This window comes from Plecotus auritus, assembly GCF_963455305.1.
Source record: "Plecotus auritus genome assembly, chromosome: 8".
NCBI classification, from domain to species: Eukaryota; Metazoa; Chordata; class Mammalia; order Chiroptera; family Vespertilionidae; genus Plecotus; species Plecotus auritus.
Genome location: NC_137782.1, coordinates 30,625,955 through 30,641,391, shown reverse-complemented (window position 1 = coordinate 30,641,391; position 15,437 = coordinate 30,625,955). Strand labels below are relative to the sequence as shown.

Genomic DNA, 15,437 nt, shown 5'->3' with positions numbered 1-15,437 from the left:
GTTTCCCACTTTCAGACCAGAAACCTCCCTGTGTTTCTCTGCTCCCACTTTGCATTTAATGAGGCAGTCTTCTCCTGTGGGGCCCTCCTTCCCACTCCGCCAGCCTGTTCTGGTCCTCACTGTCTTCTGTAGTCTGGGTTATTGCATAGGCCTTCTAACTGGTCTCCCAACCTCGTCTTTTTCCCCCTCAATGTTTTGATAACTTTATTTCAGAATAATTGGTTTCCTTTGTAATCCTATGAATTTTTAATGTATTTATTGATGTATAATGCATATATCATAAAATCACTTATTTAAAATATACAATTCAATGGTTTTTAGTATATTTACTGCATTGTGCAACTGTCACCACAATCTAAGTTTAGAACCTTTTCATCACCCCAGAAAGAAACCTGATACCCCTTAGAAGTCAGTCCACATTCTCTACTACACTATCTTCAGCCCTTGGAAACCACTAATCTGCTTTTTAATTTCTCTGGATGTGCCTATTCTGGATATCCTATATAATAAAAGGCCATCCTATATAATAAAAGGCCAGGGACCATAAGCATAACGACCGGAATGACCGCTCGACCAGTCACCATGAGGTGCATTGACCACCTCTCAGCGCCCTCCCCTCCCCCCGCTCGCAGGCGAACGGGGAACCATGGGGAAGCCGGTGGGTGGTGGCAGGGCAGGACTGGGGACTGGTGAGCAGGTGGAATGGCTGAGCTCTTGGTCCCTCCCCCCTGCCCGCAGGCTCTGATGGATCAGCGATGGTGAACAGGGGAACTGGGGTGGGTGGCGGGAGGACCAGGCTGGCTGTCAGGCTGTTGGGATCCCCAGCTCAAACCCGGCTCCTCAGGGGCTCAGGCCAGTGGGAAAGCTGGTGCTGGCAACTTCACCTCCGTGCGTGTGTGCCGGGCCGGCCGCTGATGGAATGCGCTGCCCACTTGGGGCCACTCACACGAGCGCTGTCACCACCACTGCTGCTGCTACTGCCGCTGCCGCTGCTGCCGCTGCTGCCGCTTCTGCCGCTGGGGCTTGTGGCACTGACGGAAGCTGCGGAAAATGCCTGTGACCTACCTGCCCTGGTGGCGGAGGCAGCGTTCGGCCTCGGGACTGGCGAACGGGCACAAGATGGCCCTGATCACAGGCTAGGCCTAGGGACCGTACCCGCACGATTTCGTGTGCTGGGCCTCTAGTTTTATATAAGTGGAATCATAATATGTGGCTTTTGTGTCTGGCTTATTTCATTTAGTATAATGTTTTCCAGGTTTATCCATGTTGTAGCATCCATCAGTACTTCAGTCATTTTTATGCCTGCATATATTCCATTGTTATGCCTGCATATATTCCATTCCATATATATCACTTTAAAAAAAATCCAAATAGACATTTAGGGACTGGGTATAGGGGAAAAGTGGGGATGACTGCCTGCCAATGGACAGAGTTTCTTTTTGGGGTGATGAAAATGTTCTAGAATTAGATAGTGGTGATGGTTGTACAACTTAGTGATATACTAAACACCATTGAGGTTTTTAGCATATCATTAAGGTTTAAAAAGGGTGTGTTTTATGGTATGTGAATTATATATCAATAGATAAATCCAATAACATTTTTTAAAAAAAGATATCGATAACAGTTACTGTGGATAGACATATTCAGGGGGACATATGTGTAATGAGGGAAAGTAACATTGATATGTGCCTATGTGAGAGGGAAGTTGACAGAGCATCTCAGAGCATCTCAGTATCAGTTTAAGGGCAGAGATGATCTCAGATCATCTCAAAGTTATATTTGTCTTTGAGATTTACCTTTTTACATTAAAAATCTGCTATCCGTTATGGTTGTGGATAGTTATATCTTCTTTTCTGTTTCAGAGTTTAATAATAACACTTTTATTATCATGATAATCATTATTGGCTGCCATTTATTTTTTTTAAACTACTACAGTGTGCCAGATACTGTGTTTAATGCTTTGTGTGCATAATCTTATTTAACTTCATTCCAACCTTATGAAATATAGGTATTATTAATCTCCCCATGGTATAGATTAGGAAGCTGAGACTTAGAGAAGTTCTGACTAGACCAATGTCACTAGGGAAGTGGCAGATCTAGTACTTAAAAATAGTTCTTTTCTCACTCTAAAATCTGCTGTCTTACACCATACTTTATCATCTTTTAAAATTAGAACACATTATTATTAATTTAATGGAAGGGGTGTGTGACACATAATTTAGACCCCAGAATGGCCTTCTGGGAACTGGCATTAAGGTCTGGGACCTGGATGTAGGTCTGAGCCCCGGATGGAGGTCTGAGCCTGGGACTGAGGTCTGGACACTGGAGGGTGGTCTTGGGCCCTAGGTGGAGGTCTGGGTCAGGGCCTGGACCTCTGGGTCATGAAATGGTGGTCTGGACTACTGTGGAGGTCTGGACCCCAAGAAAGGACTGGATACTGGGTTTGAGGACGGGCCCCGGGATGGACTTCTTGGCCCCAGCATGAAGGTCTGGGGCCGGATGTAGGTTTGAGCCCCGGATGGAGGTCTGGGTCTTGGCAAGGAGGTCTGGGCACTGGAGGGCAGTCTGGGCCAGGTGTGGAGGTCTGGATCAGGGGCTGGACTTCAGGGTCGTGGAATGGTGGTCTGAACTACTGTGGAGGTCTGGACCCCTATAAAGGACTGGATACTGGGTTTTAGTTCTGGGCCCCAGCATGAAGGTCAGGGACTCGGATGTAGGTCTGAGCCTCGGATGGAGGTCTGGGTCCTGGGAAGGACGTCTGGGCACTGGAGGGCGGTCTGGGCCCTGGGTGGAGGTATGGGTCAGGGGCTAGACCTCTAGGTCATGGAATGGTGTTCTGGACTACTGTGGATGTCTGGACCCTGATAAAGGACTTGATACTGGGTTCAAGGACTGGGTCCCGGGATGGCCTTCTGGGCCCTGGCATGAAGGTCTCGGGCCCAGATGTAGTTCTGAGCACCGGATGGAGGTCTGGTCCTGGGAGGGCAGTTCCAGCCCCAGCTGGAGGGTTGGGCCCTGGGGGCAGGTCTGGTTCGTGGGCTGGACCTCTGGGTTATGGAATGGTGGTCTGGAGTACGGATGGAGATCTGGCCCCCTGATAAAACACTGGATTCTGTGTTTGAGGTCTGGGCCCTGGGATGGCCTGCTGGGCCCTGGCATGAAAGCCGGGGAACCGAATGTAGGTCTGAGCCCTGGAGGGAGGTATAGGTCCCGGGAGGGAGTTCTGGGTACTGGAGGGTGGTCTGGGTCCCGCATGGAGGTCTAGGTCAGGGGCTGGACCTCTGGGTCATGGAATGGTGGTCTGGACCCCGATAAATGACTGGATACTGGATTTGAGGTTTGGGCCCTGGGATGGACTTCTGAACCATGGCACGAAGGTCTGGGGCCTGATGTGTAATCTGCGGCCCTTCCCACAGCTATAATTCAGAATCTGTATTTTATCAAAATCTCAGGTGATTCTAATGTGTGTGTAACATTTGAGAAGCATTGTTATAATACATAATTTTAGAGGCATACGGTTCAATGATCAACCAGTGAATTTACATTATCAAAACACAATTCAGGATGGGATGTCATGACCCCAAAATGTTGTGAAGTTGGTGACTTGGGAGCCAGGAAACATGTGTTCATAGCCCTACATCTGCGTGACTGGGAACAAGTTACTTAATTTGAGTCTTATTTTATTCATACATGAAATGAGGAATCATTTTGTTTGTCTCAATTCTTAAAAATAAAGCTTATAAGGCCATTAACTTACCTCTCAGATATCTCATTAGCTGTGTCACATACTTTTTAAAATATTTTTTTTCCTTTCTTGTTTTTCACCTGTTTGTATCTTTATATTTAAAATGTATTTTTTTTTTATCAATAGAGTTAGGGTTTTGCTCTTTCATTGGGGGTATGATAGGTAGAATAATGCCGCCCCCCCGAATGTCTACCTCCTAATCCCCAGAACCTGTGAACGTGTTCTTTTATATGGTAAAAGGGACTTTGTAGATGTGACTAAATTAAAGATATGTGATGGAGATATTATCCTGTATTATCCAGGTGGATCCAAACTAACTTTAAGGGTCCTTATCAGGGGTAATGGGAGATTGGAATGTCAGAGGAGAGATGATGACAGTAGTTAGAGGTCCAGGTGATGTGGGGCCATAAGCCAAGAAATGCAGGCAGCCTCTGGAAGCTGGCAAAGGCAAGTAAATAGATTCTTCTCTAGATTAGCAGTTGCCAACCTTTCAGACTTCACGGACCACCAGTGGTCTGCCGACCATGGGTTGGCGACTGCTGCTCTAGAGCATCTAGAGGATAGAGCCCTGCCAATACCACGAGTTTAGCCATATATGATCTATTATCTCTGTAACTGTAAGATAGTCAATTTGTATTGCTTTAAGTCACTAAGTTTCTTGGTAATTTTTTTACAAAATAGAAAACTGATATGGAGGGTAAGTCACTTTATGTTTAATGTCATTATTGATGTGATTGGATTTAAATCTACTAACTTGACATTTAATTTGTTTATTCTGTCTGTTCTTTGTTCCTCTGTTGCTAGTTTCTTGAAGGTTGTGTGTGTGTGTGGTGGGGGGGCGAGGTAGTGAATCAATATACTTCAGAATTCCATTTTATTTCCTCTATTGACGTCTTATTTGTGCCATTTTTTGTTACTTTTTAAATGGTTGCTCTAGAATTATTTTTTTTAAAAACCACTATGTTAAAAAATATTATTTCAGGAATTAAGAACTTTATGAAAGCATCCTGCTTGGAATTTTTCTGAGCTTCTTAGATAAGTTATTTGTTGTATTTAATTATTTTGGAAAGTTCTTGTCCTTTGTCTCTTTCTTTTGCCCCATTTTTCTCTTCTCTATGACTCCAGTTAAGAATATGCTATTTCATTTGATATTGTCATATCTTGGTTGCACTGTGCCATTTTATTTTTCGTGATCTTTGTGTTTCAGTTTGAGTAATTTGTAATTACTTGCTTTCAGGTTCATTGATTCTTTGCTCTGTCCATGATTTCATGACATACTGTGCTAGAAATTTATTTCTAGCATTTCTGTTTGGTTCTATTTTATAGTTTTGGATGGTGTCAGTGAAAATGGTGGAATAAGGATCTCTGAAGTAAGGATCTCTTACAAAAATGGTCAGAATCTATTTTTTCAGAACTCTGAAAATTAGCCGAAGGCTTGCAGCAACCCAGGAATATCTGTTTAAAAAAAGGGGGTGGGGGGAGCATGGCGTGAATCTCAATAAGGACAGTGAGCTTTGTGGCATTTTAAACTGCCTTATTCCCATCCTCTTCTCCCCAATTAAGCAGTAACCTGGAAAACAGACAGCTGCACCCAATCTCATTTGAGGACTCAGCTTGGGGAGGCACTGCCTCCATCTTCCCTCAAGTGACAGGATTTAGTTTCCCTCTGACTCAGTTCCTTACCACGTGGGCATCTCCATCAGTGTGAACAAGCGAGGAAGAGAGTATGACCAAGACAAAAATCACTGTCGTTGGAAATTGGAAAGTGACAGCTTATCACTTTTGCCATATTCTACCCATCAGAAGTTAGTCACAAGGCACAGCCCATACTCAGGGGAGGGCTCACACAAGGGCATGAGTATCAGGAGAGGGTTCATGTGGTTCACTTAGAAGGTGTCTACAACATATTTATTGTGATAACTGATTTACTTATACTTATTCTTATAATTTTTTGTTGTTGTTAATCCTCACCTGAGGATATTTTTCCATTGATTTTTAGAGAGAGGGGAGACACATACAGAGAGAAACATTGATGTGAGAGAGCCGGGGTCAAGCCTGCAACTGAGGTATATGCCCTCAACCAGAATCGAACCCAGGACCCGTCAGTCTGTGGGCCAATGCTCTGTCCACTGTGTCAAACCAGCTAGGGCTATTCCTATACTTTTCTATTTACATCCTCTTCTCCTTCTCCCCTCAGTTTCCTCCTTCCTCTCCTCCCTTTCCCTTCTCTTCTTCTTTCACCTTCCTCTTCCTCTGCCACGCCTGCCATGAAATAGGAAGTCAAGACTGACAGACTCTTCTTTCATACTTGTTATCTTTGTCTTCCATTGCAACATTCTGGCTGCAATCTCTATACTATATTTCAGTTTACTAATTTCTTCCTTACTGCCCTCAGCATAGGGCTTGTCTTATCCATTTTATTTTTCATTTTGAAGAAATTGAAATTTATAACATTTACCTGTTAATGGATTTTCCTGATCCAGGTCCATAATTTCTTCTTTGTATTTATTTTTTCTCTCTTTATACACCAGAAGTTATTTCTTTCATATATTTTTTGAACACATTAAAAATACATTTAAAATATTTTATCAATTGGAAATTTGAATACTGGCTGAATATTTGATGATGTTAACATTAATTTTTTTTACCTTTTCATTGAATTTGTTGGGGTGACATTGGTTAATCAAATTATATAGATTTCAGGTGTACAATTCTATAATACATCATCTGTGCACGGTATTTTGTGTTCATCACTCAAGTCAAGACTCTTTCCACCACCATTTATCTTCCCTACGCCCCTTTCTACCATCGTTAATTTTTTAAAATTTGCATTGGTGCTGTGGTTCTGTTTAGGAAAGTAAAAATCCTTATCTTTTAGACAAATATGTTGAAGTATGTACAGATGTGCTGTAAGAAATTGGAGGGTTGAGGGATTGTGGTGAGTATAGGTGAAACAAGACTTCATTTAGTTTATAATTTGAAAGCTTAGTGATGCCTGTCTTGGGTTTTATTATATTATTCTGTCTTGTTTTTAAAATTTTCCATAATAAAAAGTTTTTTCAAATTCTGTTTGTAATGTCCCATAAAATAAATTTAATCTGGGGTGAATTCATATTCAAGTTGCTGATTTTATAATTATTCTTTTTAAGCATTATATTTCTGCACATATTTGGGATTAGTTTGCAGGCTTGTTTTGAGTAGAAAGTTTGATATAGGTCTTGTTTTGCTTTGTTTTGTTTTCTCATTTATTCTCTCCCTGTGTAGTATTTTTGTGGTTGCCTATATCACACCCAAGTGCAGGGCCAGGTGTGATGTGGTCTTTGGAGGCCTGTCTCCACTGTGGTTCTGGTGGTACTGCGGCTCTGGGACCTATCAGGGGTGTTTGGTTCATTTATTAGGGCTGTAGCCTGGGCCTGTGGGCTAAACGTAGGTCCAAGCAAACTGAAAACCACGTCCTACATTGGGATCTTGAGGAATTTGTTACATCAGCTTCTTATTCTGGGGTAGCCCTAGGCTCTTTGTGGCAAACCTGGCCCCAGTGCCTCCCCTCTGTGGAGCAGTATTTGCTCTGGCCATCTCTGCTGCCTTCAGCCTCACCTACTGCTTTGCATTTGTTTAGTTGGGGATTTTAATCTTGTTTTTTGAGGCTGGCTATGTCTTTTTTGGTCTTGTGCTCTTATTTTTTATCTGCCCTGGCTATGTGTTTGGAGCAAAGTAGACACATCAGAGTATGAACTCATTGTGGCTCTCAACTGGAGGAAATCCTTGACTAAATCACTAAAGATTCCTTTCAATTCCCCACTCAAAGACTGTAATCTGCTGAGTATATCTTCATAAAGGTGATATTTTTCCTTTGTGTTGGAGATAGCATACTTTATTCAGTATTTTTCCTCCCAGAAGACTGTTTTGGAAATCTCCTTAGAGAAAATAGCAACCCGCTACCCCATAAGTTATTCTGTCTGTGGTCTCCTCAGCACACATCCCTCTCTGAAATTACCTGATTTATCTGCTCCCACATTTGTCTGTCCCACTGAGATCTAAGCTTCCTGGGAACAGAAACTTTCTCTCTTTTCTGTTTGTATGTGCAGCCCCTTTATGATAGTGTCTGTCTCATGGTGGACACTCAATAATATTCTGATAATTACTGAATCAGTCACTGAAACCTGTCTGTGCCTCCCTCATTTCATGGTCATGCTGAGAGATGCCTGTTGCATGTCCTCTGTGAGTGCTGGGAAGCAGGTGTTGGACTGCTACAGCTATGTAGAGTGACTAGTGTTGTCTGATGTCCACCTTCATTCATCAAAATCGAATCATTGAGGGCCTACTCTGGGCCAGGCACTGACATCCAAGTGTTTATATCTCATTCATTTTCTATAGCCCTTTACCATGTCACCTCCTGTCCACTATCAGTCACTGGATTTCATTATAAATCACAGATGAACAGAGTGGGTTGGTAGTACTGATTAGGGGATGGAGTGAAGGCAGTGAGCTAGTCACCTGGCTGGCTCACTGCTGGAGGCCAAGGCTTTGGGGGATGTGCTGGAGTCGGCTAAGGCCCTTCCTCTCACAGAGCTTCTGTTCCAGTGGGCAAGACAGACTCATAGCTCTTGAAGCAGTTCATCACTTACTTGGTAACAGTTTAGTTATGTGGCAAATTGATATAATACAGAAAGGCCCCTGGCTCCTCAATATACCTTCTACCCTGTATGAACAGTCTCAATGTGGCCTGAGGAAGTGGCAGTAGTTGGGGAGCTCTGCCTGGAGCCTTAGCTCTGCGTCCCATTCTTGACATCAGTATTCATGATAGCAACATGGGCCGAGCATTCCTGGAGCTGCTGCCCATCCCGATGTGTCAGTTAGATGATGGGTGGACACGTGGAAGTGCCCCCTTGTCTGCTGCCCCACTGACCCCTAGTGAATGGCCATGGAAGAGCCTCAAAACAATTTTGCTTTCAGATGTCATCTTCCTGCTTGGCTGGGACTGTTGGCCAACAAATGTCCAACAGGGCCCGGGAGATATTTCTGTGCTGGCTATTTTACTGTATCACATTCTCTGATTGCACCAGGGATAGTTAACTGGTAAGTGCTGGCTGCTGAGGATCCAGCACAGATTAGCCATGCTTGCATTCTTGGAACCTGCCTCAGCATTATGCTTTGAAAAATCCTGCGAGAAATCCCCAGTATTCAGTCTCACTGTTTGTATTTAGTTTAGTGTTGTTTTTTTTAAGTGTTGGCATTCCACAGGCATTCCAGAAGCCTTCTTGGCATTTTTAGGTATTTTACAGCTGCCTCAGGAGCCAAGTTACTACTCTTCTGTATTCTGCAGGTAAGAAGAAAATACACAAGAGGAGGCTAGCAGCTTCCTCAAATTCACAGGCCCCTCGGTGATCTAGCTGGCATTAGAACTTGACTCTCAGGTGGTCAGCCTGTCACCCAGCCCTGCTGGCTTGGATTTTCCTGGGAGCAGTGTGGTCCTCCAAACCCAAACCTTTCCTCAGGCACTGTTGTGGGGTCAGCTCCCACACATTACCAACCTTCCCCCACACCCACATCCCCTCCCGCTAACGGCTTCAGAAAGGCTTCATGCCAAGGAGGGTAGCAATGCCAAGGAAGTAAGCTTTCAGACACACCAGTTCTTGTCCTACCTGGTGTTTCTGAGCAGTGCAGAACCATGCACTCATAGTGTGGTTTGAAGGAAGAAGCCCAGAACTCAGTGTCACACTGACTTAGGTTCATGGTCCACCTTAGTCGTCGACCAGCTCTTGGGGTCATGAGAGTGAAGTCATCCAGGAACCTAGAATGGTGTCTGAGCACACTTGACCCTTAGCAGAGGGTGGATGGCAAGCAGATGGCATTATTCCTCCTACAAGCACCAAGCCTGTCTTCCGGAGTTCTTAGACCCCACTTTGCCATGATGTTGGTGTACCATTGTGGTGGCCTGCAGTGACCATGCCCCTTTCTGGGGGTTTCCTTTAACCTCTATACAGTCCCGTGTGGTTCTGTTCCAGGTTTATATGTTACTAGAGGCCCAGTGCATGAAATACGTGCATGAAATTAGTGCATGGTTGTGGTCCCTAGGCCTTGCCAGCGATTGAAGCGCGAGTGTCTGGTATGGAAGGGCAGGTCCCAGTTGACCTCTGGGCCCTGGACAGCACCTGGGCCCCTGGGCCTCCCCGCTCTGCTTGAGTCACGGGGCCCAAGTCCCCACGCAGAGATGTGGTGAGTGCGGCTGGACGCTGCGGGCCAGGGCACAGTGTGGGCCTCTGGGCTGCCCAGCGGCACCACCCAGGCAGGCAGCGTGCTCTCTCCTGGCTGGCCTCGCAGACCGGCTTCTGCGTGAACCCCTGGGGAGCCCGACTGGCCCCTGAGGTCCTGTGGCTGTGGCCCGACTCACCCGGAAGAGGCTGTGCGGGTGCAGGGCGGGCTCCTTGCTGGTGCCCTGCACCTGAGCTACCCCAGTGCACGAGCCCTGGCGTCCCAGGGGAGGGTAGCAGGGGGAGTGAGAGCAAGCTTGGACACCCCGCACCTCTGTCCCTGTCACCCCTGCCCCCAGGTAGCTAGCGAGAGGTCACAGCCCCCCACCTGGGTGCCGCGGGAGGTTGGTTGCCATCGCTCACCCCCAGTTCCCTGTCCCAGCCCGGGGCCCAGCCCCAATTGGGCAGTCAGGGCTTGCCGGCCGCTGGTTACCGTCTGTGGGGCGAACGGTCAGGGCCAGGCCCCCTGCCTGGCTCCTTCAGCACCTGGGAGCCGGGCAGCGGCCCTACCCGGTGGTTGCTGTCTGCGGGATGATTGGCAGGGCGATTGGGCCCCACTCGCACCCGCCTTGGCCTGGCGCTGCCTGCTCACCTGCTCCACCATCCCATCCCAATCTCATCGGGGTCCATCAGGGCCCGTAGCACCTCCACTGCCAGCGCCGCGACATCCGCCATGTTCCGCGCCGTCCCCTGGTGGTCAGTGCACGTCATAGTGAGCGGTTGAACTCGCGGTCGAACTCCTGGTCGAGGGGACAATTTGCATATTAGGCTTTTATTATATAGGCTACCTGAGTAAGTGGGACCTAGGTGGAGTTAGAAAATTTTTCGAGGTCACTCAGTTAGTGAAGGGTGATGTGGGTTCAGCCCAGGTTAGCTGGTTCCAGGTTGCTTGTCATGGTTAACCAAGCCCCTCCTCCTAACTGTGACCATGAGGGCGAGTCCTCAGCTGTGTGCACCAGCAGTTCTGTTTGTTCCCACCAGGCGGGCGAGGGAGCCACTGCAACCTCCAGCTCTATGGAGTTTGCCTCACCAAAAGGACATCCCTGCCTCTTACAACTTAGAGAGTGAGTCACTGGCCTGGTGTGGTGCCAGGTGCACGGACTCCATGGCCAGGTGTACGGACATCTGCATCTGCCATTAGGACCTGGCCCCAGCTCTTCCCTTGTAGCGATGAGCATTGGGACACTTAGCCCCTTGTTTTTTTTTTCATTTATAATAGGGCAGTGGTCGGCACACTGCAGCTCGCGAGCCGCGGTTTGCTGCTCTGTTGACTAATGAGTTTGCCGACCACTGACCTAGACTCTCGATTCCAATAATTACTGGCTGTTGTTGTTTCTTGTGATTAAGCCCCTATCCCAGTGGTCAGCAAACTCATTAGTCAACAGAGCGGCAAACCGCGGCTCGCGAGCCGCATGTGGCTTGCGAGCCGCAGTTTGCCGACCACTGTAATAGGGGATCATAATAATCCTACCTACCTTTTAGAGAAATTGTAAGGCTCAGATGAAAGAATCTATGGGAAGCACTTGGTCCAGTACTTGGCACATGCACTAGTAGCATTCAGTAAGTGTTAGTGCTTGTCATCTGCGAAATGGTTCTTGCAATGACCTACCTTTAAGTGTTGTGGTGAAAATTAAACACAAGATAGGCAAGCGATCTAGCACAGCACGGGTTTCAGTTCATTATCGTTCTTCTTCTAATTTTTAATGCCACTGTGAGCAGAAATCTCCTTGCAGCCCTAGCCCAGCTGCTTATGGTTAACATGGGCTTTGTTCTCTTCCAACCAGGCCAGCGAGCTGGAGAACCGAGAGTCAGAGCTGAGACGCCGCAACGCCTTCTATAAGGAGCAGCTGGCGCGCATTGAGAGGAAGGTAAGACTGGTGCTCAGCTGCCTTTTTGGGAGCCCAGGTCTTAACGGCACTGACAGGGAGAGAGGAACCCACAGTTCCTCAGTGCCCATTCACCCCAACAGCCAGTCACCCCATGGACATGCCCTCCTACATGCCACAGCGAGCACCACACCCCCAAACTTTCAACAAATGGCAGTCACAGAGATCTTTTTGTTGAATGCGCTTGCTCATTGTAGTTCAATTTTAGTAAAAAATCATTGCACCACAGGGCAGTGCGGAGACCCAGTATACCTTTCTCACTTTAGTTAAGCCGCACTGGATAAAAATAATAATAACGTGAAGTCTTGCTGTACAAATATATTAAAGTTGTATTATTGATTTTCTCCTGGGATTCGGGGAGATCAAAGTGCACCATGGCCATACTACTTTTCTAAGGATAAGCCTTTGAAATGAATGAGATTCAAAGACATGTCATGCCTTTTTTAAAAGCCTACAACAATTCCTGAAAATGCATTTGGTAGCTTGCTTACTTTGAAGGGGGAGGGGGGACACACTTGTTGATCACGGCAGATTATTTTTCAAAGAAACAGCTTAAAATGTGGGAGGGTAAAAAAATAGTTCTCTCTCCTGCCTGAGACAGCATGCCAAGCAACCCGAGCCATCAGCTTATTGCAGGCAAATCTTTGAGAATCGTTTGTCACGGTTTGGAGCTTTGAAATTGACAGTTTGCTTGAGGGGCTTGATTTTCATAGGGGCTTTCTCCTGTGGCATGCCACACTGGAGCCTGGCAGAAACATGGATTTCTGGATTTCCAGGCAGCAGGGACATGGGGGCATTTCCTCCCTGCTCCATGGACACCCCCACCTGTCCACCCTCTTTGGGGTGTCTAGGGGACCATCAGAATTGTGATGTGAACACAAATGCTGATGGTGACAGCCTGTGGTCCGAAGGGCTGGCAGGAGACCTCGAGCTGCCTACAGAGGTGGGTGGGCCTTAACAAGCACAAGGTTCCCGGAACAGCCTCCTGCCCAGGTTTGACGATAGCTGTAATGACAAGGATTGTGATTTGAGATCCTGGAAAAGGGTAAAAACATTCCACCAGCCATAGCTCTAATTATCACAGTTGCCCATATGTTCATAAGCACAGATTTTTTTTTGTTAAGTGTGCAATTTTACGGTCTCCTGCTGTGCTCCTCCTGCGTTTTCCTCTCTGGGTTTGGCATGTGTGTGTTTGGGGTGGAAGGCAAGTAGCCTCACAGCTTTTTTCCTCCCCTAAAATCTGTTTTCCCCTCGTCACGGTCCTGTCTCCTCTCTGTTATAGTCCTCTGCTTTCCTGAAGGAAAGGACATTCTCCGGGATGAGCCCTTCTTTCTCATCTGCTCTCCCCACGCATCATAAAGTGAAGTCCAAACTCCGTATGCATGCACATGCAGGCTTTTATTTTGTTAATGAGGTTTTCCTATAGGATTGTGAATAGTATGGAATGCATCCAGAAGGAGGTACAAAAACATGATCTCCTTTCGACTCTTAAATAGCAGCATTAAAAATACATACATATATATATACACATATATATATATACACATATACATACATATATATATATATATATATATATATATATATATGGTTTTTATTGATTTCAGAGAGGAAGGGAGAGGGAGAGAGAGATAGAAACATCCATGAGAGAATCATTGATCGGCTGCCTCCTGCATGCCCCACACTGGGGATCGAACCCGCAACCTGGGCATGTGCCCTGACCGGGAATCAATCCGTGACCTCCTGGTTCATGCTCAACCACTGAGCCACGCCAGCCGGGCTAAAGAGCAGCATTTTGCTGTGATAATACAAAGGAGGAAAGAGCCTCAAACATCCCAGGAATTGGAGATTGGTGAGGGAGCTGGGGAATGGAGTGGGCTGGAGAGAGGGGATCGAGGAGGCATGGTCAAAAGCTTAATTGTATCCGTTTTGAAAAAGTTTTCCATTTTTCTCTGTGGATAATTTTATTCCGGTAACGGCTTGGGAGGATGGAAACAGCATCCGACAATCTCTTTTATGAACTGTTGCTTTTATATTATTCTGCTTTCATTTGTTGAATACTCTCAGACCTTGACATTTCTGTACACACAGCTCCGGGGCCTTCTAACCATCAAGCTACTTTCCTTTTCTTTTTTTTTCCAATTCCTTTTAAGTTTAGAAATTGGTGGTGGAAACCTGTTCAGCGGGAAACTTGGAACAGTTGTTGAATCATCCTTTACCACCCCAAACTGTTGGGCATTTGGTCACAGGTGAGAGAAGGTTGGGGTGGGGGAGACAGAAGCCTGGGCTCTTGGAGGCCCGTTGGTCCACATGCCTCCTGGCTGGACCCCTGCGGAAGGATACCTGCCTGGAGTGCTGGCCCATTGTGCTTGGCAGGTAGGAACAGCCTGCACAGAATCCAGACTCATTTTTCAAGGAGGAGACTTCTTAACCCCTTTGTACTGCAGTATTTATTCCCTAGATGATTATTCTTAAGTGCGCAAATCATATTTTGTAGGGCTCCTATGCTTTATAATCTTTCTGAGTAATTTTTCCTCACGCCCACACTGTAAGATCTAAGTGAGGAGTGTTTTCCATTTCACCACAGAGAGCAGTGAGGGTCTTAGAGCACCGGTAAGCACATCCCAGACACGGAGCTCACACACACGCTGCGAAGCAGAGGGCAGTGCGGGTGAACGCTGGACCTGGGCCCTCGTGCAGCTCTGTATCATCGCATTTTGCAGCCACTTCGCCTTCGTGCATCTCAGTTTCTTCAGTTGTAAAATGGAAATACTAATGCTTTCTTTCAGGGAGTTGGTGGGGGTATTAGCAAGGGAAAATCTGCAAAAATGTTGGCATATGCCATGGCTCCACCTATACCACTTCTGGATTCAGCTATCATGGGGCTAAGGGTGACTTATGCTGAGTGGCGCTGAACTCGGCCCTGATGGCTGTTGAGCTGACCACTCTTCTGCCCTCCACCATGGGCCCAAGTAGGGTGGGGATGTAAGCGGGCTTTGGAGTCCAGCAGACCTCAGCCTTAGTTCTGCCTCGATAATTTAACAGCCTTATGACTCTGAGCAAGTTGTTTAAATTCCAGAGCTTCTGTTCCCTTATCTTTGAAATGGGAATTTTAAGACTAACCTGCCAGTTGTTTTGGGGATGAGTAGTCATTTCTGTAAAAGTGCCTGAGATAGAAGTTTTCATTTCTTTCATGTTATTTCCAGCCTCTTTCCTCTAATTTAATAAATGCACAGCCATTCATTAATTCCACATTTAATTCTGCTAAATGCCCTGAGATTAAGACAATTGTGGTTCTTGCCTCATGAAATTCAAAATCCAGTTTGGAAGGGGGAGTGGAGGTTTTGAAGATTAGGACCCCAGATGGGAAGGTGCCGAGAGCCAGCTGCATGTGACCAGCAGACCTTCCAGCTGCATAAAAATAGTCTCATTTTTTCTAAACTCAGCACCTGCAAAGCGGAGAGGGCATTTTGGGGGTCTAGCTTCTAAGAGTGAGGCAGGGAGAAAGGAAGATACTCAGAAATATGTCTTCTTTTGGATTTCAGGCTCTTT

The 15,437-nt window shown here is 46.3% G+C and overlaps 1 protein-coding gene across 2 annotated transcripts in view; it reads left to right on the top strand.

Moving 5' to 3' along the window:
* CHCHD6 (coiled-coil-helix-coiled-coil-helix domain containing 6) overlaps positions 1-15,437 on the top strand; it is a 226,045-nt gene that overhangs the window by 101,745 nt on the left and 108,863 nt on the right. For both annotated transcript variants that reach the window (XM_080683523.1, XM_080683524.1), the window contains exon 5: positions 11,784-11,867. In XM_080683523.1, coding sequence (XP_080539649.1) covers positions 11,784-11,867 — 84 coding nt within the window. The remainder of the gene's footprint in view (positions 1-11,783; positions 11,868-15,437) is intronic.